The following is a 27,408-nucleotide window of genomic DNA, read 5'->3' as shown; positions in this document are numbered from 1 at the left end:
TACACACTTCAAAATGTTTTTATTGAATTCAATTTCCCAAACACAGACATTTTGGACAATTTTGCAGGGACCCTGAATTTTTTCAGGGCTCTTTTTGGATACTGTAAAAAAAAAAAAAAAAAAAGAAAGAAAGAAAGAAAAAAACAACACACACACACACAGCAGAGTTGCTCTGCTTGCTGTAAGGCCTCTTTGAGGGAAGGACAGTTCCAAAAGGCACTGATCGGTGACACGGGTGGGTCCTGCCCCTCCTCAGGCAGCCAGCTCAGCCATGGCCCTGTCCAAGGGGTCCACAGACCAGTAATCGTCATCCCAGCCAAGGAACCAGCCCACAAAGGAGGGAGGCTCAAAGCCTTGCTTCACCACGGTGATGGGCGTCCGCCTATCCCGATTGGCTGGGTCCGTCTCGATGTACCGCTTAGCTGCAGACACACGTGCAAGAAAAGGAAACCCCAGAATCCTTAGTACCTCCCTCACCAGGGAGAGGGTGACTCAGGACAGGAGTTGACAAAGAAGAGTGTCTATGGTCCTACTGTCCCTACTGCCCACCCCCTGCCCTGGCCACCATCTTCCCTCACAGGCATGATACCCACGTGTGTTCTCCACCACCCTGCTCAGGAACACAGGAAGGAACAGGGGCTACAGCTTAGCCGCCTTCTTCATAAAGCTTATTACTTTTCCCTTGCAGTCCCCTACTGAAGATATGGGAACCAACTTTTGGGTTCCCAGCTCCTAAATCAGATCTAGTCAACTACCAGGAATCTGCTTTGCAACAAAATTTTTTTTTTTTTTTTTTTTGAAACACCATCTCGTTCTGTCACCCAGGCTGCAGTAGAGTGGTGTGATCATAGCTCACAGCAGCTGTGACCTTCTGGGCTCAAGCAATCCTTTGAACTCAATCTTCTGAGTAGCTGGGACCACAGGTATACACCAACACACCTCGCTAATTTTTTTTTGTATTTTTTCAAGAGATGGGGTTTCACTGTGTTACCCAGGCTGGTCTCAAACTCCTGGGCTCAAGTGATCCTCCTCTACCTTGGTCTCCCAAAATGCTGGGATTACACTCCTGGCCTGCATTGCCACATCGAAACCTTGAAAAGTTCAGCTCTTAAGTTTTCTGGGAACTTGAAGTTACTTCTCATCTGTTCCTTCCTTCCCCTGGAACAGATCAGTTCTTTCAGAAATCCTGAGGTTCCTTCAGAAGCCTCCGAGTTTCTGAAGGAACTGATCTGTTCTTCACTACCCCCGGCAGAATTTATGGGGGTGCTAGCCATAGAGGAGGAAGTCCCCACCCTACTGATGCTCAGTCCTGGACCTGTACAGAAGTCACTCCCACTGCCCCATGAGTAACAGATCCCCAGGGACTCGGGTCCTCACCAGAAGTCAAGGCTTCCGTCTTTTCTTCTTCTTGGGAATCCTTTCCAACCCAGACAAAGACCTGGAGGCAAGATGAGACATGAAAGGTACATGAGGGGTGCTGACCAAATTTACGACTAGAGGAAGACTGGGGAGGGGCCACATGTCAGACCAGACAAAGCCCTCTCCTCACTAACAGAGCCCATGAACTAACACTGGAGGATCTGGAACAGAGGTTGAAAACTGGCAACCTACAAACACGTTTTGTTTGCTCACGCGCCACCTTGTGCTGGCCAACAATGTCTTTTTAAACCATCGATGACATAAAAATCTGTATTTCCAACTTCTCTTAAAAAATGGAAGGATCTAGCAGCCTGAGCCTTCCAGCCTCACTTGAGTCAAGCTGTGCAGGAGCCGCCCCTTTGAGATGGGCAGTTGTAGTTTGCCTCAGACCCCACTGCTCCTTCACATCTCCCCAGCCCAGTCGGCTTCACTCACTAACATTGCCAACCAGGTGCCGTCAGCCATTGAGTTTGAGATTCTTCTCTAAAGGTCCATAAGTTAGCTCTTCAACAGCATTCACTCATTCGACAAATGAGTGGCCAAACACATTCTCACTCATTTATTCATCCAACAAACATGCACTGAGAGTCTGCGATGTGCCATTCTATGTGCATCTCAGCCAAAGTGGGCCCAAGGCTTGGAATAAAAATAACTCGCCACTACTGGCCATCATTTTGAGCCTTGTTACAAGTTCTATTACATGTTACTGAGCTGATTTTTAGGTATCATCTATTTCTATGCATATCTAAAATATTACTTCAGAGAGCACCTATCATTGATAAAATAGCATTAGGCAATAAAATATCAGACTTGGTTTCTCTTTTTTTTTTTTAAGATGGTGTCTCACTCTGTCACCCAGGCTGGAGTGCAGTGGCGCAATCTCAACTCACTGCAACCTCCGCCTCCTGGTTTCAAGCAATTCTTCTGCCTCAACCTCCCAAATAGCTGGGCTTACAGGTATCCATTACCAAGGCTGGCTAATTTTTTGTGAGTATTTTTAGTAGAGACAGGGTTTCACCATGATGACCAGGCTGGTCTTGAACTCCTGACCTCAAGTGATCTGCCCACCTTGGCCTCCCAAAGTGCTGAGTTTACAAGCTTGAGCCATTGTGCCTGGCTCTCTCTTATTTATAAATGTGTTTCCAACTAAAATGGAGGCCCCTCGAAGGCAGACATTCTATTTTGCTCATCACAGGATTCTCAGCACTCAGCATTTCGCCTGGAAGACAGTGGTGCTGAATAAATGTTGGCTGACTGAATGCCTAACAGATGAACAAACAGATTAAGTAGCCAATGGCTCAGTCAATGACAACTGCTGAATGGCTCAAGCTGCAACCATTTTTGGTCCTGATCTTCCAACTGGGGATTCCAAGAAGCAGCACTGTAGGTAGTAGAGAGTCTATGCCTTCAGGGCCAGCCATTCCATAACTCTGAGGACTCTGGGAGAAGCCACCTTGATGGGAAGAGTGACTGACCTGACACCCCTGTGAGAATGTAAGCCCTCTGAGGGCAGGGAAATATCTACTTTATTCATTACTCCATCCCTAGCATCTCAAACACAAAGCACCTGGCACAAAGCAGTGCCCGATTCATATTGGTTGAGTGAGTGGATGGCACTGTCCCCTGCCAAGTCCTACATAATGGCCTTCTCCAGGAGATTAAATGGAGACTGAGCCCAGAGGCCTCAAAATAGAAGCAGGAGCCCTCTAGAGCCTCCAGGTGATACTGGACAGTATATGCCTGCAAACGAGATGCTGCTAAGTTCAACTTCCTTCACCAACAGATTTAAAGGAAGAGTTCATGCTCCTGTAAGGCCTGGGAGAGAATGATGTTGCCTTTATATGGCATTCTGCAGCTTTCAAGGCGAGTGTACCCACATGGGAGGCACCGTCACTCCCAGTTTACAGATGAGGAAACAGGCTCAGAAAGAGAAAGGGACCTCCAGGAGCCTAGAGACTTGTCCGGCAACATCTGGCACTGCCTCTTTTAAGTCCTTTTAGCAATTGATCATAGAACCGGAAGTCTAGTTCCTCTCACTCCCTTTGGCACAGAGAGCCTTCACCTGTCCTTCACCCACCTGGTCCCAGGTGTCCAGAAGCATGACGTCATCCGTGGCCAGGTCTTCCTGCATGAGCTCACCAGGAACTTCTTCGATCTGGGAAGGAACGAAAGAGCATCAGTGAGAGGTCTTCCCTCCCCTGGGTGGGCTTCCTCTATCTGCTCCCTGAGGGAATGGCACAGCTGGCTGCAGCTGGCAGAGGGCCCCTTCCTCTGTGCCATGCCATCAGAACTGTTTCTCCTGCCCTTGCTGCTGGCCAGTCCCCTGGAACCCGCCTCCCGAGGGGAAAGCAGAGGTGTAACCTCCACAAGGCTCACCACAAAACGTCCAATCTTGTTGGAGCAGGCAAAGAGACGAGGAGGATGGGCGTCCATCTTCTTGTCCTTCAGCCGTGGGGACGTACGGTAGGCAGCCTTCCCGCCCAGGGCCTCCCAGAAGCTGTCTGTCAGGGGAGGCCACACCAGTTGCCAAGCGATGCCATCACTCCTCTCTCCCATCTCATCAGACCCTGGGCCCAGCCCTGCCCAAGCCCAACCAACTGCTCTCCCTCCCTTTCCTCCCTCCATCCTAAATCCCAAGGGGCCCGGAGGGAAGAGGCCTGAGAGAATTGGAAGGTGATGAAATAGAGGCTCAGAGAGGGCAGACTTGGCAGTTGTCACACAGCCAGGACTACTATTGGCTTGAGGCTGACGACAGCATTGCAGGATGGGGATCATTAGCTCTACTCAGCTAATGAGACGATTGTGGCTCAGAGAGGTTAAGCAACTCACTCAAGGTCACACGGATAGTAAGTGTTAAGACCAGGATGCAAATCTTGTCTGACTTTAATGCCTGTATTCTTTCCACTATACCTGCTCTGTCCATGTGTAGCCATGTAAATTTTAAATCATTAAAATTAAATTCAGCTACAAGCTCAGTTCTTCATTCCCACTAATTGCATTTCAAGTGCTCAACGGCCACATATGACTAGTGGCTGCCAAATTGAACCCAACAGATACAAAACATGTCCATGTGCATAGACAATTCTGCTGGAGAGAGCTGCTTTAGACCAAGTCATTCTTCTCCACTTCTGTTAAGTATCAAGCAGCTGGGAATGGACTCGAAATAACAGTAGAAAGACTGCCTGCTGGCAGAAGGAAGAGCTTCCCGGCCCACGATCTGGACACAGAGCAGGCTGGTGGCATTTCCGTCCATGGAGATTCTAGAGATGCAGAGACCACTGCCCCTCCGACGCTACCAGCCCTGCCTACCGCCTTTCAAGGCTTCCTAGCAAGGGACTGCCTCCTTCCACAGCCCGACTGCTCCTTCCCATACTGGGCTTTCCTTCCTTTAACTCCTGGAGACCTCTTTCTTTCTGGCCATAGCCCTCATTTTAATCCAACTGCTTTTATTTAACATACCTTAGGGGACAGGCCCTGGGGAGGGGGAGGATTTAGTGCCCCCACACAGAAGGAAAGGAGGGAAATGTGACAGCTGCATCCCGGCTCCTACCTGGCTCGCTGCCTTCTGTCACCTGCACAGGTTGAGCCCGCAGCACCCTGAGCAGCTCCTGGGCCCCTGTCTTCTCCGCCTCGCTGGCTCCTGTACCCACCCACAGGTATGCGGCTGAGGGGGTTTTCAGGACAAAGGCATCGTTGGAGTTCAGTGCCCCAGCCTTAGGCATTACCTGGGAGGGTAGAGCTTGGTTAATCAGGAACCAGACACAAAGCCCTCAGCCCCCTCCTCACAGCCCAGCCGACCCTGCAGCAGGACGAGCTCTCACGTGGGGACTTGGAGGAACACAGCCCATCAGAGCTAAGGGCACAGACTTTGGACCCTGATGGCCTTGGTTGACTCCCATGAGTCACTAATGCACTGTGACTAGCCAAGATGATTCTAGAATTCAGGGCTGCATTAACAGAAGTTGACCACCCAGAACAAAGAAGGTGAGAGTCCCATTCCCCTCTAGGCTGCCCAGACCATCCTGGGAATCACGTCCAGATCTGTGCCTTCCTCCTGAAAGGGATAGTAGCCAACTGGAATGTAATCAGGAATGGCGTTCTGATTGTACAGAATGGTAGGTAGTGAGCTGTCCACTATGCAAAGTGTGCAAGGGACACTGGACATCCTTGAAACAGGAGGAAGTCTAAGACAAATCACCCTGCGGCCAGGGCAGGAAGGTACAAAAAGCTGCTTCTTACCCCCTCTCCCACCCCACCCCATCCTGTGCCTGGACAACTACCCATTGAGCCTGGGAGGTTTCAGGAAGGCCAATCCCTGCTGCGGTCCAGGACCTGGGAATTACCTCGACAGCCCGGGTGGCTCCAGCGCTGTTGGCGCGGACTTGGAAGAGGCGGGTGCTGGCAGGGGCTGTCTGCCCGCCCTCCCGGGAGGTGCCGCCCTTGTAGATGATCATGGGCTTCCCACCAAACAGGCTCATGAGGTGGGCAGGCTCCTTGCCTTGGACCACACGGCTCTGGCAGGGAGACAGGAGAATGAGTCAGGGACCTTGGGGGCAGGCCTCAGTCCTTCTATGTCGCACTGGGCCCACCCCTCCAGACGAAGCCATCATGCTTGTGTTTGTGTGTGGTAGGGAGTGTGACTCTACAACACACAGGCCCGGACACAAAATTCCAGGAAGGGTGGAGACAACACTATTGCCTGTGGTCCCCAGGGCACTGCTGCTGTGGCTGCTCTTTTTCTCCATGAGGACATGCCTTGCTGACCCTCAGTCTGGTCCAAGAACCAGGAGAGCCCATGTTTGCAAATATTCCCTTAAATAGAAGCACAGGGATTGCTGGTGGACATTCTTCCAGAATGGTGATGTCAGGCCTGGGCAGTGACCACCAGTGGAATGGTAAGAGCAGAGCATTCCAGATCTGGAAAACGCCCTCCTGCACAGCCAGTGCACCCCAGATGCAGCCAGTAGTCAGGGGCTGGGAGGTGGGAGTGAGGCGGGGAAGATGTACATCCTCACAAGTGCTACCCACCCCCGCCATGTGTGCCACCTTACCACAGCCCCGACTAACTATGTCCAGAAGAAAACCACACATGTGTGTCGAATATATGGCAGTTGCTTCCCACCATGACCCAACTCCACCCTGATGGTGAGAACTTGGGCACATATCTCAACCTCTTGGGTTCCTCCTCTGTAAAATGCAGCCAAGGATGCTACCCAAGGCCATCGTGAGGACGCACTGAGCTACGGTAGTTACCATCTCATTTAGTGCTCAGCACCCAGACTATCATAGCCAAAGGTCAGGGCATGAAGCCCCGATCCCAGTCTAGAGCCCTGCGTACCCCACGGGTAGGATGGAGGAAGCGCAATTGTTGTCTGCTTCCCCCACATCTCTGCGAACCAGCTCTGCTGCCCTCCAGCGCCCTCCACTAGCCAGAGAGACTTTTTAAACCAGAAATCTCCACACCGCAGACTTATTCAGCAACTTCCTGTTATTCTGAGCATCAAGGTCAACATGGTCACCGTGGCCTCTGGTGGTCTGGGCCCTCTGAGCACCTGTCCAGCCTCAAATCATGGCGCTTTCCTTTCACTTTAACACCCAATGCCCCGCCCACTCCAGGGCCTTCGCCTACGCACCACCCTTTAGCTGGAATGTGCTTTCCTTCACTCTGCCTGGCCAACTCCTACACATGCATTAGGCCCCCACTGAACAGTTCCCTCTTGGGACAGGAGTGGGCTTTTCTAATCCAATAGGATCCTACCTGGGATTTATGTCCTTATACTTAACACATGTGTATAAGGGAGGAACTTATTATACGCCAGGCATGGCTCTAAATATTTTACAAATGTTAACTCTTAATCCTCACAGCAATCCTGTGGGATGGTACTGTTATTACCCCTATTTTGAGGACACAGAGGCACAGAGGGGCTAAGTGACTTGCCCAAAGTTGCCCAGAGGTAAGGACAGGATTCAAACCCAAGCGTGCTGGCTCCACATCCGTGCTCAGCCATGTTGCCTCTCCCACATCTGTCTCCTCAAGGTCTTATCATTTTCACTTGCTGCATCTGTCATAGCCATTAGAATACACGTGTGTTGAATGTCTACTACCACCCAAGACAGCAAAGCCCATTAGGGTAGGGCGGTGTCCGCGTGTCCATGGCTACAGATGCAGTGTGGAACACACCCAAGCCCTGAATAAATATCTGTACCATGAATGGATGGATGGATGGATGGGACGGACAAACAAACAGATGGTTGAGAGTCAGACAGATGAGTAACAGATAGACAAGGCTCAGGCTACAGCCCAGAGAGCTGGTGGGCTGGGCTCACCTGGACAGGGGTACCTCCCAGCTCCTCATCCAGCTGAGCAGTCAGAATGGCAGATGCAGCGACTTCATCCTGTGTAGACTGGGCGCCCTGCCTGGAAGGGGAAGTGAGATTCAGCACAAAGGTGCACACAGAGCCCTGAGCCTCTCCCTTGCCCTGAGTCTGAGAAACCTACAAATCTCCCTGTTGCCGGTAATGAAACAGACAGAGAGAGAAGGGGACTCTCTCAGAGCAGCGAGAGCCAAGAACCACACTAATAACACTTCCACTTTCAGCCAAGCACCTTGCCGGCTTACAGAGATCTGAGTGCAACGCATGAATTTCCTTATCCTAAATGTGCCCCACAGGAGACTGGCTGGGTCACCCCACGCTGAACAGCCATAGAGAAGATGCTCTGAGACTCAAATCTGAGATGCAGGAAAGTGGCCAGGACATTTCCCTGGGTGGAAAAGCAGGTCACAGAACAGCAAGTGTCATGTGAGCCCGTTTGTGGTAAAAGACGTCAACGATTAAGCCTCCCGTGAACACGTGCAGAGAGGTCTGCACAGATGTTCACCAAAAGGTCCATGGTGATTGCCCTTAGAGGGAAGATTTAGGGGGATTTTGCCTTTCTATCCCACCTCTTTGCATATTGTCTACGTTTTCCATAACCAACATATGTCATCACATAAGCAAACAAAATCTGACATATCAATGTGCTGATGCAGCTAATTTTTTTAAAAGTCTTCACACAAATTTTGTACCAGGTATTTTTAAAGGTCTGGGGTTGTCAAATTGAGAGGCATTCTACAAAATAACTGACCAGTACTCTTCAAAAGTGTCAAGGTCAAGGTTATGAAAAAAAAGGAAAGACATGGAAACTGCCATAGATTCAGAGACTTCGGAGACATGATGAGTAAATGCCATGTGGGATCCTGGGTTAGATCCTAGATCAGAAAAAGAACAGTAGTGGGGGCCGGGTGTGATGGCTCACGCCTGTAATCCCAGCACTTTGGGAGGCTAAGGCAGGCAGATCATTTGAAGTCAGGAGTTTGAGACCAGCCTGGCCAACATGGTGAAACCCCATCCCTACTAAAAATACAAAAATTAGCTGGGCATGGTGGCCGGCACCTGTAATCCCAGCTACTTGGGAGGCTGAGGCAGGAGAATTGCTTGAACCTGGGAGGTAGGGGTTGCAGTGAGCCAAGTCACGCCATTGCACTCCAGCCTAGGTGACAGAGTAAGACTCTGTCTCCAAAAAAAAAAAAAAAAAAAAAAAGAACAGTGATGGGAAAACTGGGGAAATTTAAGTAAAGCCTATAGATTTAGTAACCAGTATGTGTTAACGTTCGTTTTCTGGCTTTGTTAATTGTGCAATGGTTATGTAAGATGTGAACATGGGGGACTACTCTGTTGGGTAATGGATATACAAGAACTGTCTGTACTACTTTTGCAAGTTTTCAGCAAGTCTAAAATTATTTCAAAATAAGAAGTTTAAAGAAAAAAGAAATCTGGCTGGGCGCAGTGATTCATGTCTGTAATCCCAACACTTTGGGAGGCTGAGGCAGGCAGATCACTTGAGGAGTTTGAGACCAGCCTGAGCAACATGGCAAAACCCCATCCATATTAAAGTACAAAAAGTAGCCAGGCATGGTAGTGAGTAGTAGCAAGTAGTCCCAGCAACTTGGGAGGCTGAGGGATGAGAATCGCTTAAGCCCCAGAGGTGGAGGTTGCAGTGAGCAGAGATTGTACCACTGCAGTCCAGCCTGGGCAACAGAGTGAGACCCCGTCTCAAAAAAAAAAAAAAGAAGAAGAGATCCAACAGTCAATAATCAGACAAAAATTTCAGACTGTATAGTATGAGAAATACAAATTAATAATACACTGAGACACCATTTTATAAACCGTAAGATTGGCAAACACCCAAAAGTCTGACCACACAATCCACGGGTGTGACTGTTGGGAACCAGGGACTCTCACAGGTTGCTTGGTGGGAATGTAAAAAATGCTACAAACACTATCAAGGGAAATTGGAGCTATCAATCAAAATGACAAGTGCAGTTACTCTTTCACCCAGCAATCCCACTTCTGGGAACTTACTCTAGAGACCTTTCTCTGCACGTTCAAAATGATGTTTGTTTAAGGTTACTAATCACAGCAATGCTTGTAATAGAAAAAGACTGGAATCAACCCAAGTATGCATCATCAAGGAATCTGTTAAATATAGTACAACCACCCAAAGACTATTATGCAACTATAAAAAAGAATGAGAAGGCCTCTCTCTCTTTTTTTTTTAAGACAAAGTCTCCCTCTTGTCCCCCAGGTTGGAGTGCAATGGCGTGATCTCGGCTCACTGCAGCCTCCGCCTCCTGGGTTCAAGCAATTCTCCTGCCTCGGCCTCCTGAGTAGCTGGGATTACAGGCACCCACCAACACGCTCGGCTAATTTTTGTATTTTTAGTAGAGACGGGGTTTCACCATATTGGCCAGGCTGGCTGGTCTCAAACTCCTGACCTCAGGTGATCTGTCCACCTTGGCCTCCCAAAGTGCTGGGATTATAGGCATGAGCCACTACGTCTGGCCAAGAATGAGGAAGCTCTCTATGTACTGACATGATTGATCTCCAGGAAGAATGGAGTCAGAAAAGTAAGGTGCAGGGCAATATACAAAGTATGCTATCTTTTGTGTAAGGAAGGGAGAGACCAGGCTATAAATTATTTGTATATTTTTTTCATAAAGAGTTACTGGAAGGATTAGAGCAAGAGATTAAAGCAGTTACCCAAGAAGGAATGGGGTCTGGAGAATGGGGTAGAGAGGGACAGGGGTGGGAATAAGATTTCTCAATAAATACCTTTATATTCTGTTTTGATTTCTGAACCATGTAAATGTAGTCTCTGTTTTAAAGTAATTGTTGGGCTGGGTGTGGCAGCTCATGCCTGTAATCCCAGCACTTTGAGAGGCTGAGGCGGGTGGATCTGAGGTCAGGAGTTCGAGGCCAGCCTGACCAACATGGTGAAACCCGGTCTTTCCTAAAAATACAAAAAATTAGCCAGGCGTGGTGGCTCGCGCTTGTAATGCCAGCTACTAGGAAGGCTGAGGCAGGAGAATCACTTGAACTCAGGAGGCAGAGGTTGCAGTGAGCTGAGATCATGCCATTGCACTCCAGCCTGGGCAATACGAGCGAAACTCCAGGCCAGGCGCGGTGGCTCACGCCTGTAATCCTAGCACTTTGGGAGGCCAAGGTGGGTGGATCGCCTGAGGTCAGGAGTTCGAGACCAGCCTGGACATCATGGTGAAACCCCATCTTTAAAAAAAAAAAAAGAGTGAAACTCCATCTCAAAATAAATAAATACATAGTAATAAAATAATTTAAAAATAATTTTGGTTTGAAAAATATGTGTGGGAGGATAATCCCTAGTGTGCCCAGTACTTGGCATGGACTTGTGGGAAATGTTCTGTTTGTTTCTTCACATGTACTATATCTCCTACAATAGATGTATAATCATTTGGTAAGAGGAGTTTAAAAGTTGTTTGGAGAAATAAGCAAATGGTGTTACCCTATGGATGAGAGCCTCTCCCAGCAGAGAGTGGCAGTCCCACCTCAGGCCCTGTTCAGAGTCCAGCCAGTGCCCCCCACAACACACACCGAGGGCCCCAGAACCTCACCAGTTGTAGATTATCTGCCCCTGGCGGCCACCGTGGCGGTAGTTGTACAGAATGATGTAGCTGTCGCCTCCATAGAACTGTCCATATGTGGTAGGGTCCACAGGCACTTTGTTGGAGCCTTCAATTCTCCAGATCTGTAGGAGCAAAGCTGGGGTCAGATGCTGTGCAGCACCCCTACCCGCCAGCTCAGGCCAGCCAGGAAACCGCAGCGTGGTAGGTTGTGGTTAGACCATGGGATGAACCTTGGGCTCGGACTGGAGTTAGATAGTTTGCCCAACTCACAGAGCCACTAGGAGGCAGGGCTGGGACTCTTCGTCGGGGTTCCTGTCCAGGACCCTCATACCATGCCCTACCCCAGCGCATCTGTCCCTCACTGAGGATCATCAAGGCAGCTCCAAAGGAACGTAGCACAGTGAGAGGAGGAGTCAGACACAGACCCCAGATCAGACCCCACCCCCTTCCGGGCCATGAGATTTCGGACAACTGGCTTAACCGCTCTTGGCCTCAGTTTTCCCATCTGTAAAACGGGGATAATCATAGTACCTACCTCAAAATATTGTGAGGCTCAAATGGGTTTACTCATGAAAGTCCAGCACAGGGCCTGGCAGCTGCTCTTATTACATTAATTATTATTATTGTCTTACTAATATTACCATTATCTCTATCATTATTGATATGCCTGGATTCTTTTTTTTTTTTTTTAAAAGAGGTTTCACTCTTGTGGCCCAGGCTGGAGTGCAATGGCGCTCTCTCTGTTCACTGCAACCTCTGCCTCCTGGGTTCAAGCCATTCTCCTATCTCAGCCTCCCGAGTAGCTGGCATTATAGGCGCCTGCCATCACTTCCAGCTAATTTTTGTTATTTTTAGTAGAGACGGGTTTCACCATGTTGGCTAGACTGGTCTTGAACTCACAACCTCACGTGATCCGCCCACTTCAGCCTCCCAAAGTGCTGGGATTACAGGCCTGAGCCACCGGCTTGTCCTGCCAGGATTATATAGGTCACCTGCAGAGGCAGGACCATCACGAGGCGACCTCAGCGTGACCCCTGCTGGCAGGTCTCTGCAGTGCTCCGGTGACACCGCTTTTCCCAACTGGTCATGAGGCCCGGCAGCGCCACCTGGTGGAGCTATGGAGACAGAGTCGTCCAAGTCCCGGGAAACAGAATCCCAGAATCTCTGGATTTTAAACATTCTTTAAGGTGATGGAGTGGGATGAAACCCCATTTTACAAGTGAGAAAGTGAAGCTCAAAGAGGTTATGTAACTCGCCCAAAGTCTCACAGGCAGGCTTCCAGGGCTCTTAACACACCGCCCTACCCGGAGTATTTTCACTGCATTCTCCCCATCTACTGAAGCAATGAATGAATGCTAATAACACCAAACCAAAAACAATAACACATACAAATGAGCACTTTTACTATTCCTATCATTAAGAATGGAATCAAGTTTGCCTGAAGCGGATTCTACCTCCTAAACACCTCTCAACCCCATACCCCACTTCCCCTGATCTCCACTGTAACCCCTAGTCGCAAGCTCATCATCTTCTCCCCCCTAAACTATTAGAACAAGCTCCTCATAAGCTCTCTAACTTCGTCTTCCTGCCTCCAGCCCATTTTCTTAGTTTTCTTTTCATTTTTCTTTTTTTGTAATTTATTTTTTTCTTCTAATGATATCTGGGAATCATATTCCAACCCATTTTCACAGTGAGTTTCTAAAGCACATGGCCAGGTGCAGTGGCTCACACTTTTAATTCCAACATTTTGGGGGACCGAGGCAGAAGGATTGCTTGAGCCCAAGAGTTTGAAACTATCCTGGGCAACATAGCAAGACACTGTCTCTAATGAAAAAAAAATAAAAAAAAAAAAAAAAAAAAAGATAAAGCATAGATCTGAGTCTGTTGCATTTCTGATTTAATAAAAAGAAAAACTCCTCACTAGCACCCACTGGTTAGAGAATCAAGTCCATGCCCTTGAAATTGACATTCAAGGCCCCTCCCTGAGGATGCCATCAGCACTAGTCCCCTGGGACAGCTCCCTCCTCCCCAAACATAGTGAGTCCCGCCTGGAATGCCCACCACTCTCCACTCTTCCCTTCTGGCAGCAAAGCCCTACTCCTACTCTGAGACCCCACCCAAGGGTCCCCATCTCCGTGCAGGCTGCTCTGACCAACCACCCCTGCTGCCCTTCCTGTGTCCCCACAATCCCCTGTGCTCCCTCCCATCTTCCACTGATCACACAGGTCTGTGGCTGTGGTCAGCTCCCCTCAGATCAGGCATTCCTCAGGGCAGGGTAGGGCCAAGACACTTGGCCCAGGGTCTGATACACAGTAGGTGCTCAGGGTGCATTGGCTGTAAAAACTAAGTAACATCAAAGAATCTCAACTACCAAAATTGTGCAAGCCTCAGAGACAAATGTCCTCGGGGAAGCGAGAGGCAGTGCATGGGGAAAGCGAGGGAGGGGCCTGGACACACCCACCCACCCCCTAAAGGTACCTGTTTCTGGCCAGTGCCATCGTCATCCATGCCATGCTGGGCGGCCATAGCAGTGGAGGTGTGCAGGGTGGCAGCGTCAAAGGGCACCCGCTCCACGTTGGCGATGTGGCTGGAAAGGTAGGACAAGCCCAGGCCGTCTGTCTGGTCTGGGTCCCGCCAGTTCTTGAAGAACTGCTTGAACAGTGGGGTCTCACCGCCCTCAGGAAGGACCGAGACCTGGGGAGGAGAGGTGGAGGAGCAGGATGTGGCTGGGCCGCCCAGCAGGGGTTCCCAGGGGAGCCTCAGATACCCCATCCACACTGAGGGTGGGACACCCACCCTACTTTGGCCCATCCCCTCCAAACAGGACCCACCCCTTCCCATCCTACCTGGCCTCCAAGACTCACCTGAGTCTGCTTGGGGTAGTCCATCTTGGTGATGAAGTCGGAGGCTGTTTTGAGGGCAGCCTTCCTCTCCTCTGAGTTTGCCTGCTTGCCTGTCAGCAGCCAGAGGGAGTGATGGAGGGTTAGGGGCCCAGGATCCTGCTGCATCCTGACCTCCAATGGTCCAGGGGAAGGAGCAGCCAAACTTCCCTCCCTACTCTTCTTAGACTGTGGACAGCCAAGATCAGAGACCCCCCCCCCCCCCGGAGCTAACCACTCACTAGAGCTCCTGGAGTCCAGCCTGGGGGCTGGCTGATGACACCAATCACAACACTATTGTGGTCCATTTACTGAGCATGTATTTTGTATTTAGAACTATACATAGATTAATCTACAAAACAGTCTCAAGTGATTAAAAAAAAGTTATCTTGTTTGAGTATCTATAAGGAAACTAGGGTCTTAGAGAGATTAAATTACTTGACCTAGGTCACTCAGTGGGTGAGAAGCTGCCACCCTGAGGACATTCCCATGTCAAGCCAGCTCCTGGCCAGGCAGTGCTGGCTCTCAGTCCCCAGCCTTCCCACTGCCAAGGCCACGGTGCAGATCAGCTGGCCCAGGGCCCAAGGGGCCTAGAGAGTAATCATTATAATAGTCTCTCTCTCTTTCTCCCCACTCTCTCCCTCTCTCTGTCCTCCTACCACCTCCCTCTCCTCTGTCCTCTTCCCCAGGATGAGCCTTAGTGAATCAGGGGAAGATATTGATGTGTCCTCTCAGAACATCTCAGGGCCTCTAAGAAACATCTGGGCTGACAGTTTCCAAGAGAATTCCCACAAGATATCCGAAGAGTTTGTGAACTTCTAGCATAGCATTTCTCAACCCAGATCATCTTCATGAAAAGTCCCCCTGCCCTATAAATGAGCAAGTTAAAAGTCCTATGGTAAACAAACTTGTTGAACATTTTAAAATCCATTGTTGCCCATAAACTTATTGGACCATACAGTTAGACGTTTTCTACATAATTTCTACAACATGCCAATTAACCTCTCCGAGAACTGATATTATAATCCACTTGGGAAACACCCATTTGAGCCCAGATCAGGAATCTGAGGCCCAGAGAGGGTAAGTAAAGTGCCTAAGATCACACAGTAGGTCAACTGCAAAACCAAGGCATCAGCCCAAGACTTCTGATTTCCATTGCACCTGGCGCCTCTACCACACTCCATGCTCCCCGAGAGCTGAGATCCTGGGAGCTGCAGGATATCCCACCCGAGGTCCTACAGGCCAGTTGGGACCCTTCCACTATCCCTAGTACCTTTCCAGACAAAGATTTTCCCGTCCTTCCCATGGTCCAAGATGAAGCAGTCCTCTGACCTCAGGGCCCCCTGGGCGAAGGGGTTCTCATCAGCTACAAGGGAGACGGACATGGTGCCTGCACCATTGGAGACCTGAGGGATGAAGCAGAGGGAAGCAGCATGTGAGTGGCTGTGGCTGCCCAGCCCTGGGACTTCCACCGTCTTGCCCCACCCCCCGCCCCAAATGGCACTGCAGAGTAACACCCGGGCTTTCTCTCACACACATTTAGACTTTCTCTTTCCTTTTCCCCTTTGCCAGAACCACATCTGCTGACCTACCTTCAAGGGTAACACAGACTGCACATGGGAAGGGAGGGCTGGATAAAATGCAGGAACATTTAGGGAACTGGGTGCACAGTTTGCTGAAAATGTATTCTACTTCATCATTTAAAAAAAGAGAAGAGGCCGGGGGCAGCGGTGCACACCTTTGATCCCAGCACTTTGGGAGGCTAAGGTGGGGGCATGGCTTGAGCCCAGGAGTTCGAGACCATTCTGGGCAATATGGCAAGATCCCATCTCTACAAAAAATACAAGAAGCAGCCAGGCATGGTGGCGCTTGCCTGTAGTCCTAGCTACTTGGGAGGCTGAAGTGGGAGGGTCGCCTGAGCTTGGGAGGCCGAGGCTGCAGTGAACTGTGACTGAGCCACTGCACTCCAACCTGGGTAACAGAGCCATGCTCTGTCTCGAAAATAAATAAGTAAATAGAAGAAAAGAAAAATAAAAGTAAAAAGAGCTAAATGCAATCTTGTATCCTGGATTGGAACCTGGAATGAAAAACTTAGGAAATCCGATAAAGCCTATAGTTTAGTTCATAGTATTGAAGCAATGTTAATTTCCTAGTTTTAACAGATGTACCTGGTTATGCTAAGATGCTAAGGAGGAGCTGAGTGAATGGTATGTGGGAACTCTTTGGACTATCTTTACAATTTTTCTGTAAACTTAAAAATTATTCTAAAATAAAAAGTTCATTCAAGTTCAAAAAAAAGTATGTCTTACAAGATAAAATCCAAAGATTAAAATATCCAGTTGGCAAGGCTCTGGGTAAACAGACTCAAGATCCCCGGTGAGAGTTGTTCCACATTAACTGAGTACTTACTACTCTGTGCCAGTCACTGATCTAAGCAATTTCTACAACTCACATAATTATAGAACCCATTTAATCCTTGCATATGATAGTTCTGTTACTATCCCCATCTCATTCACAAGGAAACCGAGGCACAGAGTGGTTAAGTAGCTTGCACAGCTAGAAAGTAACAGACCTGGAATTCAAACACAGGCAGTCTGACTCCAGAACCGGTATTTTCTTTTTCTTTTTTTTTTTTTTTTGAGATGGAGTCTCACTCTTGTCACTCAGGCTGGAGTGCAGTGGCACACTCTTGGCTCACTTTAACCTCCGCCTCCCATTTCAAGCGATTCTCCTGCCTTGGCCTCCTAAGTACCTGAGATTACAGGTGCCCGCCACCATGTCTGGCTAATATGTTGTATTTTTAGTAGAGACAGGGTTTCATCATGTTGGCCAGGCTGGTCTCGAACTCCTAACCTCAGGTAATCTGCCCACCTCAGCCTCTCAAAGTACTACGATTACAGGCGTGAGCCACCATGCCCAGCCCAGGACCAGTATTTTCAACCGCTGACTCATTCTTCAGCCTATGACCAGCAGCGCCTTGTCCAGGAACTTGCCCTAGTGCTATGCTGTATTTAGCACACCAAGAGGGACTGTCTGCAATTGGAGAAGGTGAGAACATCCTAATGTTTATCAGTTAGGATTTGCGTAAATGCTTACATTCATAAAATTGAATACTATACAGCTGTTATAAAGGGTCAAGTTGAGATTTATTATCGAAAGATATTCCTGATCATGTTGACTGCAAAAAAAAGACAACAGAACAGCATGAATAGTTGGGATCCAGTTATATAAAATAGAAATGGCTGGGCACAGTGGCTCACGCCTGTAATCCCAGCATTTTGGGAAGCTGAGGCAGGCAGATCATGTGAGACCAGGAGATTGAGACCAGCCTGGGCAATATGGCAAAATCTTGTCTTTACAAAAAAACACAAAAGTTAGCTGGGCGTGGTGGCACACATCTGCAGTCCCAGCCACTCAGGAGGCTGAGGCGAGAGATCGCTTGAGCCCGGTGGGCAGTGAGCTGTGATTGTGCCCCACTTCACTGCAGCCTGGGTGACAGAGCAAGACTGTCTCACAATAAAACAATAAAATATGGAAAATTAATTAGGCACAGAAAGCTGTGGTTGGACAAAGATGTGCTCTCTGGTGAGGAAGAGAGGCTGATTTTTTAACTGGATATTGTCATTTTTGAAATTAAAACACATTTTAAAAGTAATGCTTTTTTTTAAACTAGTAAAATTACATGGAATTTTATTTTCTTTTTATATTTTTGAGTACTTTTTTAAACAATAAACACATATTACTTCATAATCAGAAAACAATAACACAGTAGTGTTTCTTGGCAGTGGTGGTAATCGACATCCCGATTTCGTTGCTGTTTTACTGAAAATGCTTGGGGAACAACGTGAGATGATTGAGCTTCCTCCCAGAGCTCAGCCAAGAGAGTTCCTTAGCTGGAGCTAAGCCTCCATTCAGTTGTGAAAATCACAAGGAAGAAATTATAAATGAAGTCATTAACCATAACCCACACCCCCAACCTTCCTACATACACACCATTTCTGTAGTGTTTCCCCAAGTATTTTATAAGCTATTTTCCTGTCCTTTTTCTCTGTGGACTCCCAGAAATTCTGCAAAGTCGACCATTCTGCTCTTCTTCCCACTTTACAGACTAGGAAACGGAGACTCAGAGAGACCCTGTGTACAAGCATGACACAGATGTGTCCAGAGTTGATCGTATGCTCTTATTCTTAGTGCAGGAAAGTGAAGGAAGTACACGAGCATCCACTGGAGACATGAGAAAGCCGAGGCCCCCTCCAAAGGGGCGCTTTGCTCAAGATCCCACAGCAGTGGAGTGGGGAAGACCAGCTCTTCCACCTCCCTGTCCTGACCCCATGCCCAGGCAGACAGTGCGTCTGGTGCTCACCTTGTAGAGTTTGGCCAGCTTGCGGTTGGCGGCATCCTCCTTGGCTGTGTCCTCGGTACCTGCGGGCAGATTCGGCTTGGGGCCCAGCACCTGTAGGAGATGGAGAGATGGAGAGGAAGGGTGGCTGTGAGGAAGGGGCTGGGCTCCTGAGATAGCTCGCAGGCAGGCAGGGACCACACAGGCATTCACCGTGACCCTCTCCGTGGGGTCTGATCTCCTCCAGAGACATCCTGCGTCTGCTCACATGTACAGATCCGTTCATCAGAGGTCCCTTCCACCTTGTCTCCCAGAGTCAGACACTCCAGGAGAACACCCCTGCTCCTCTGCCTCGAGACAGCCCTTCAGATATTCCGTCTACCGGCTAATTGTGATAACTACAGCTGTTGAGCACCTTCTGCCACGTGCCTTTAAAAGATCTCACTGCATCTTCGCATCCAGGCCCAGAGGCACAGATTATCACTCTTACCTTACAGAAGAGGAATCTGAGATCCAGAGAGATGAATTCACCTACCCACACAGCTATTAGGTGACTAAGCCAGAATCTGAACCTCCATCCCTGTGGCTTCAGAGCCTATTTTCACTTCCACTGTACCCCTCCAAGCTATGGTTGGTATCCAGGTCCCTTCCCTTAATAATAATCACCCTGCTGCTCACTCCAAAAACTGGAATTGGATGCCCCCAGGGAAGCAGGAACCAAGTGGCATGAAGCAGAGCTCATGGTTTCCTCCTTTTCCTGGTGAATCTTGCCTCTATTGATATATCCTCAAAACACAGTGGCTGGCAATCCCATCATGTGACTAAATGGGCCAAAAACTACCAGGAATAGTCAGAAGAGGAAAGAGGGGATTGGGGCTCAGGGGTATCTTTCTGACCTTGTTCTAGCACCAAGCTGGCCCTCAGGGGATGCTAGGAAACCATCCTCCTTAGCTCCGGCAGAGGACCTGGCCCTCCCTGCTGGAGAATGTGGCTCATACTCCCAGCACAGGCTTGAGTTCCAGTCCCACCCCTCAGGGGAGTCTTGGAGTTACACAGGGAACTGATCTCCCTCGCTCCCTAAAGTGATCAGGTTTGATGGAAAAACAGCCTCAAAAGCAAGTCGGGGCCAGCATGGTGACTGAGGCCTCTAATCCCAGCATTTTGGGAGGCTGAGGCAGGTGGATAGCTTGAGCCCAGAAGTTGGAGACCAGCCTGGGCAACATGGCAAGACCTCATCCCTTCAAAAAAATTCAAAAATTAGCCTTGCGTGGTCCCTCGCTTGTGGTCCTAGCTGCTCGGGAGGCTGAGGCAGGAGGATCACTTGAGCCCAGGAGGTTAAGGCTGTAGTGACCTATGATGGCACCCCTGTGCTCCAGGCAACAGTGAGTGAGACGCTATCTCAAAAACCAAAAAACAAAAATAATAAACTAGTTTAAAAATAAAAAGGCAGGGTAGAACAGAAGTTATTTTTTCCTCAAATTGCCTACTGCAGAAGAAGGTCATGAGTAGCCTGTCCCCATGCCCACCCCACGCGCACCCCACAGGCACCTGGAGCATCGCCTCGGGCTCGGTGCCCTCTTCAGACACGTGCACTCGGGCCCGGCCACTCCGCTCGTTGTCTCGGATGCCCTTGGACACCTGTGTGGCCTTCAGTCTTTCATACCGGTTGCTGTTGGAACCGCACCACTGGTGGATGTCCTGGAAGACACAGACCCAGGAAGTCAGTGCCCCGCCTTCCTACAAGCCCCGCCCAGTGACAGGTGCATGTGCTGTGCAGGTGCACCTTGTTCTGTGCTTGCCCAGGTGAAGGCTGGCAGAGTCTGCACACGTGCAGTATTCACGTGCAATTAGGCGTGATCCGCATACACCACGGGATGAGAGTGCATGTCTGAGGATATGAATTTTTTCACAGGTACAACTACATCCAGAATGTGTACAAAGATGTTTGCCTGCTGAAAGGAATATAAATTGGTACACCCATTTTGGAAAACCATTTGGCCACAGCCAGTAAAGCTGAGTATACCTATCTCCTACGACCCCGCAATCCTACCTCTAGGAATATACCTGACAGAAGTGCATTTCTACGTCCACCAAGACTTGTGCAAGAATGTTCAGAGTAGCACTGCCTGGAATAGCCCAAACCGGAAGCCACCCCAAGTACCCGCCTTCAACATAAAGGATACACAAATTGTGGTACACCCACACAACTGAATCTTCCACAGCAAGGAGAATGAACAATCTACAACTAAATGCAACAATACAGATGCATCTCAGAGATGCAATGTGGAGCAAAAGAAGTCAGACATAAAAGAGCAAGGTTCCGTGTCTGCAAAGTTCAGAATCAGCAAAGCTCATCTGTGCTGTCGAGAAAGTTCAGGATGATGGCTGCCCTGGGGGGTGAGGGCAATGAAAGGGGGCAACAGGGGCCTTCTGGGGGCTGGGGAGATTCTGCTTCATGATTTGTGTTATGTGGTGTGTTTGACTTGTGTAATCCATCAAGCTGTACACTCAGGATTCACACACTCTTCTGTGAGCCTATGATGCTTTAAGAAAAAGCTTACACTAAATCAGGGCGTGCTCATGTTTGCACAGACATTAGCCACAGGTGTATATGCGTATGAGCTTTGGGGTAGACTGGCCATGTCTTTGCAGGTCTGTGCTCACAGGGATTTGTGAGGCGAGTGTGTACAAAGCATCACACATCTGTAAGGTGGGCCTGGGTAAGGGCGTCCCACACACCTTGTCATAGATCATGTGCATGTGCAACTACATGCATGGCACACACATGCGGGACCTTAACATACCCAAGTACCCATGTGTGGGCATTCATTACGGTGCATCTGTGTACACCTGCTGGGCAGGAGCCTATAGTGTTTGTTCATGACCGTTATGCATTTATAAGCATGTAAAAAAGGACACAAGATGTCCATATAAGGAGATGTCAGGAAGTGTATATGTCAATCAAAGCCCAAGTACAGACTACATCCATGGTGTGTACCAGAGTTCTGGGCTTGAGTCCACATTTGTGGAAGTCTTTGCATACACACGTATCTGTACATGGGTCTCTCCGATTCTTGCACAATGCTGGTCCCTGTGGTTTGCACATCTGTGTCTATGCATTTGTTCACGTGATATACCCAAATCCCTAGAGTCAGGCCTGGCCAGGCCAAGAGCACCTCAGTGGCTCCTGGGAAAGGGGAAAACAGGACTCACGTTGCCCAGGTCCAGGATGAAGCAGTCACCATTGTTGAAGCTGTCCCAGGACACAGGCACCTCAGTGGCACGGACCACACGCCGCCCTTTGACCTGGAAGAGTCTCTGCACTACCACCTCGTTGGGTACCACGTGCTTGAATCCCGATGCCACACCTCCTTTCTGTGGGGCCAAAGAGACAGCATTAGCCCAGCGGAGAGGGCCCGGGGAAGCCAATATGGGAGAAGGGGATAGAATTGAGGTGAAGGAAATTCTGGCCTGTGGACCAGTGACTTTCCAGCAACAGTGATCTCAGTTAACTCAGAACTTTCATATCCATTATCTTGTTTGAGACTGCAACATTCTTATGTCTATTGCAGAGAAGGAAACTAAGGTTCAAGAAAGGAATAACATTTGCCCAAGGCCACACAGCTAAGAAGTGAGAGATTCCCTACCCACTGCATCTTTCTGTCACCCCTTTGAATCCCATACTCCACTAACAAGGACACCTGTAGCCACTTCCCCAGATCAAAAAACTGTAACAATTCCTTTCTCAAAACCAGAATTTTCCAAAGACACACTAGTTCCCTAAGACATTCTGCAAGGAAAAAATTCCATGGTAAAATAAGCATAGGGAATGCTCCTCACTCACCCTCCCTGACTGTTACACAATGCACATGTACATAACAAAGGCTCTGCCAAATCCTGTGGTGAACACACCTGCTTGCCTTTTGTTTTACACAGCACTTCCCTGCCTTATTGAATCAAGAACTACTTGTCTTTATTTCTTTCCCTTTCTTTCCTTGTTTTCCTTCTTTCCTTCTCCTTTCTTTCCTTTTCTTCCTTATTTTCTCTCTTTCTCTTTTTGTTTCTCTCCTTCATTCCACTCTCTTTCTTTCTTTCAACAGAGCCTCACTCTGTCCCAGTCTGGGTATGATCACAGCTCACTGTAACCTCAAACTCCTGGACTTGCATGATCCTCCCATCTCAGCCTCTCAAGTGGCTAGGACTACAGGCATGAGCCACTGCGCCCAGCTTATTTAATTTAATTTAATTTTATTTTATTTTAGACATGGGTCTCACTAGGCTTCTTAAGCTGGTCTTGAACTCCTGACCTCAAGCGATCCTTGGATGCTAGGATTACAGGAGTGAGTCACTGAACCCAGCCCAAGAATCCCTTTTCTCCACCATATCCTGCCTCCAGCTTGAGTGTTCTGCAAAAGCCACTTTGAGAGGTGCTAATCCAAATCTTTCTCATCCTTCAAGGCTCTCTGCGCAGTCTTCCTAGATTGTTCCAGCACACACCACACTTCTCCTTCCCCCTACGGTACCACAGCAACTCCCACCCAGTGGTGCCTTCACAGCAGCTGTGGGTAAGGGACAGGTACCCTGCCACAACAGTGCTGGATGGCTTTGGGGAAGTCACTTACTTTTTCTGAGCTTCAGGCCTCTCCTTTCTGAAGCAGAGACAAAAGCTCCTGCTTCCTGACACTCTGACATCATTACTGCACCCCAGAGCAGGGCGTTCGGGAGAGCTTCCCTGCTGCAGTCACAAACGCCCTCACTCAGGAGCAAGCCAAGGAAAGTCGGCTGGGCTTCCCTGTGAACAGTCCCCAGCTCCATGCCGGAGTTCTCAAACCAGAGTTGGAAAGGTCCTTCTAGAGCACCCCACTTTATCCGTGGCAAACTGAAGCCCAGAGAAGTGAAGTGACTTACTCAAGGGCGCTCAGCAAGCGTGTGGCCACGCCAAGGCTGGAAACCTTGTTTCCTCCTCCCAACTGGGCGCTTATCTCCCTGCTCCACACATGGGGGTGGAAGCAGAGTGCTTCCACTCAGGCCAGCAGGCAGCCGCCCCATCTAGGGCCCCTCAGTCCACTGTGCTAAGTCTAATTCTAGCCACGCAGACTCGAGGAGGGCAAGCGGCAAAAGGAGTCCTTCAACACTGGGTCCTGTTATGTCTTCCCGTAGTGACCAATATCCTTAATTGTGACATGATGATGCCCACTGTGCCAGGCATTCTTCACGCACTGCCTGCAAGGGAGGCTTCATTGCCCCATCACACAGATGAGGACAATGGGGCCCACAGGTGAGGGGACTTGCCCAAAATCTTACAGATGGTAGGTGGTAGATCTAGAATTCAAACGAGGCATGTCTGAATCTGTAAGATCCACATTCTTCTTTCAATATCAAGTTTTCTTCTTTTTTTTTTTTTCTTTTGAGACAGAGTCTCTCTCTGTCACCCAGGCTGGAGTGCAGTGATGTAATCTCAATTCACTTCAGCCTCCGCCTCCGGGGTTCCAGCGATTCTTGTGCCTCAGCCTGCCAAGTAGCTGTGATTACAGATGTGCACCACCATGCCCAGCTAATTTTTGTATTTTTTTGTCGAGACAAAGTTTCACCATGTTGGCCAGGCTGGTCTCAAACTTCTGACCTCAAATGATCCACCCATCTCAGCCTCCCAAGGTGCTGGGATTACAGGCATGAGCCACCGCACCCAGCCTTATAAAATAATTCTTTTTTTTTTTTTTTTTTTGAGACGGAGTTTCACTCATGTTACCCAGGCTGGAGTGCAATGGCGCGATCTCGGCTCACCGCAACCTCCGCCTCCTGGGTTCAGGCAATTCTCCTGCCTCAGCCTCCTGAGTAGTTGGGATTACAGGCACGCACCACCATGCCCAGCTAATTTTTTGTATTTTTAGTAGAGACGGGGTTTCACTATGTTGACCAGGATGGTCTCGATCTTTTGACCTCGTGATCCACCCGCCTCTGCCTCCCAAAGTGCTGGGATTACAGGCTTGAGCCACCGCGCCCGGCCATAAAATAATTCTTGATGTCAAATTATTGCAGCCGTGAGTTTCCTGATCAATTAACTCCTCTAATTTTACTGGTCTAGGAAATTACTATTGGAAAGATTAATTAACAAAAATAAATTAAAGCAAGCTCTTAGAAGACAATAGTGGATCCACGAGGGCAGGGGAAAGAAGCTTTTTGAAGTTTTTCCTGCTTTGGACTCTAATCTTCAGCATTGGCTGTTGCTTTCTAGGGTCTAATCATTAGGTGGACAAGATTGGCATCAAATTATTTGAACAAAATTCTGTAGGATAAATGTGGTGGGAAACCTGGCAAGAGCCAAGGCAAGGGTCAGAAGCCTCAGCATGTTCTCATGTAAATACAGAATTAGAAAAGAATTAGAGATATAGTCACACAGTTATTCCTATATATAATCACATAGGAATCACATATATTCCTATATATAATCACATAGGAATCACATATATTCATATGTAATCATAAATATATACACATATATAATCCTATAATCTTTAATCTTACTAATAAGTTTCAGGTCAAGAACTATGGGACTGAAGTGGCACTGGAAAACAGGTGACCCTAGGACAAGATGCTCTAAGTCCTTTGTCACGCCCGCATAAGGGGCAGGTGCAGTGTCAATATTCTCTCAATATCAGGTTTTCTCCTGTCGGCTGTGCGACAGTGTCAGTGCTGTGAAAGCTCCCCCCGTTTAGCCATCTAGGGAAGGAGACATACAAGATGCTGAGACATCTCCTTCCTCGGGGGAGTGAGGAGAAAACTGCTCTCCAAGCTCTTGTGGTCGGCCTGACGGCTGTTAGGGACACCCACAGACATCCGGGGACTTAATTGTCTCTGTGTGGTGCTGTGCTTCAGCGGTCACATGCCACGGCTACTTTGAAGTTCTGCTTCAGCACCTGGTTCCTCTTTTTCTTGGAAGATAAGAATTAGTAATAGTAACATAAATCTTAGTGACCTTGCTACTTCTTAACAAGTATGAAAAAAGTGCTGACGCCTTAGGTTCTCCTCGCCTTGGCTTCTACAAAGTTTTGGGCCCCTTATCTCCAAGACACTTGATTTACCTGACCCTATCGCTGACCACCATCACCTCATCCCACCTGCCCTGCCCCTGCCTTGTACTCAATAAAAATCAAAGCGTCCAGGGGCCACTGGACAGGGCTCCGTGCTTTGGGTAACAGTGGACCCCTGGGCCCAAACTCTGTTTTCTCTTTCTCGGTGTCTTGTGTCTTTTATTTCCAGCTTCTCGTCTCCACACCTGCAGAGAGGGACTCAAGGGACCCTGTAGGGCTGGACCCTACAGATAAATTGTTTTAAAAGCCACTTTCCAAATTAAAATGATTACATATATCTGTGTCTGTCTACCTACATTCAGAGAGAGAGAAAGAAATTAGCCACTATATGATATATATCTTCAATGGTAGAATCATGTTTGGGGGGCCTTTTATTTTCTAGAACCTATATTTCTGTAATGTTTGACATTTTACAATAAGCTTATATTACTCTTGTAGTCAGAAGAAGGGGGAAGAAAGCAATGAAGATTTATGTGAAAACTAAAGTTAAACAGTTTCTAAAACAAAGAAAAATGAATTGATCAGGGTTGGTCCCCTCCACCCTCTAAACTCAGAGCTTCTTATCTACGAAATTGGAGGGAGGGGGGACAGAAAGGTTCCAGTGATTCTGTGGGTTCCCAATTGCGTTTCTCAGGTCCAAGGGCTCCCAGGACTCTGCCCAGGCCAGATTCCATTTGAACAATGGGTTTCAAATAACCCAACCCCAGGGAGTCTCCAGGGTTCAGTCCAAAAATGAGGGCCTGGGGAGTGGGAGGAGGAGGGCAGGGAATCTAGGGATTCGGAACTCTCCTGCAGTACGGTGACCTAAGGATCTGGAGGTCACAGAACAAGAGGACCAAGCCACAAGTCAGCCCTTTCTAGTGGCTCGCTGTCCCCTCCCTGCCCCTTCTCACACTCCGAGGACAGAATTGGCTCAGAGGAAGAGGCTTTCACAGGAACAAGTCTTGCATAACAAGCCCTGCTCCTCGGGGATCTATAATTGATGAGGGCGCCAGGGCGAGAACCTTGGGCTGGACCTGCCAAGTGCGGGGGCAGCCTGAGGACTTGCAGAAGGTGGTAAACAGGGCCAGCCCTGGGCCTCCCATTTGCACCAGGAGCCAGCGTCTTTCAGGACGGAAGCCCCAAATCTGGGCCCAGCTGGAGCTTCCCTTGGGTGTGATCCAAGGACACCCTGGAAAATCATCTGGGGGTGAGGGAGCCAGGCCATCCAAGCAGATCACAGGGCACATCCGAGCTAGCATCAAAGATCAGGGACACAAATGTCTGCTGTGAGCCAGGTCTGTGCTAGGCCCTTCACACATGGTTTTGCACCCTAGTCCAATCACTAGCTGTGTGACCTTGGACAAGTTGCTTGACATCTCTGTGTCTTGGTAGCCTCATTTATAAAATGGTGCTAACAAGTAACTACCTATTAGGGTAAAATCAGTTAAATGAGTAAAGCACCCAGAAGAGTCCCTGACACACAGACAGTAATAGATAAGTGTTCAATGATAAGTACCTTTTACCAGCTGTGTGAACTTAGGCAAGTTAGTTTACTCCTCTGAGCCTCAGCCTCCTCATCAATGAAATGGGAACATTACCCACTCTAAAGGCTATAGGGAGAATTAAATGAGTAGCCAAGGCTTAACATATGGTAGGGATTCTTATCCTTATTTACCCCTAATAATCTGGGAGCCAATGACCTGCTCTGCAACATTCTT

General features: G+C 48.7%; 1 protein-coding gene across 8 annotated transcripts in view; it reads right to left on the bottom strand.

Moving 5' to 3' along the window:
• The window catches only part of GSN (gelsolin), a 65,551-nt gene continuing 38,143 nt past the window's right edge, over window positions 1-27,408 (bottom strand). For all 8 annotated transcript variants that reach the window (XM_032251491.1, XM_032251492.1, XM_032251487.1 and 5 more), the window contains 14 exons: window positions 21,831-21,992; window positions 20,166-20,315; window positions 18,642-18,731; window positions 15,552-15,684; window positions 14,264-14,352; window positions 13,878-14,093; window positions 11,388-11,521; window positions 7,747-7,837; window positions 5,763-5,933; window positions 4,970-5,144; window positions 3,796-3,920; window positions 3,497-3,574; window positions 1,378-1,438; window positions 1-422 (listed from right to left, as the gene is read on the bottom strand). In XM_032251491.1, the coding sequence (XP_032107382.1) occupies window positions 253-422; window positions 1,378-1,438; window positions 3,497-3,574; window positions 3,796-3,920; window positions 4,970-5,144; window positions 5,763-5,933; window positions 7,747-7,837; window positions 11,388-11,521; window positions 13,878-14,093; window positions 14,264-14,352; window positions 15,552-15,684; window positions 18,642-18,731; window positions 20,166-20,315; window positions 21,831-21,992 (1,845 nt within the window). In that variant the 3' untranslated portion in view covers window positions 1-252. The remainder of the gene's footprint in view (window positions 423-1,377; window positions 1,439-3,496; window positions 3,575-3,795; window positions 3,921-4,969; window positions 5,145-5,762; window positions 5,934-7,746; window positions 7,838-11,387; window positions 11,522-13,877; window positions 14,094-14,263; window positions 14,353-15,551; window positions 15,685-18,641; window positions 18,732-20,165; window positions 20,316-21,830; window positions 21,993-27,408) is intronic.

The sequence above is a fragment of the Sapajus apella genome, unplaced genomic scaffold, assembly GCF_009761245.1.
Source record: "Sapajus apella isolate SASKATOON/1434 unplaced genomic scaffold, GSC_monkey_1.0 scaffold76, whole genome shotgun sequence".
Classification (NCBI taxonomy): Eukaryota; Metazoa; Chordata; class Mammalia; order Primates; family Cebidae; genus Sapajus; species Sapajus apella.
This window is presented reverse-complemented; position numbering and strand designations above follow the sequence as displayed.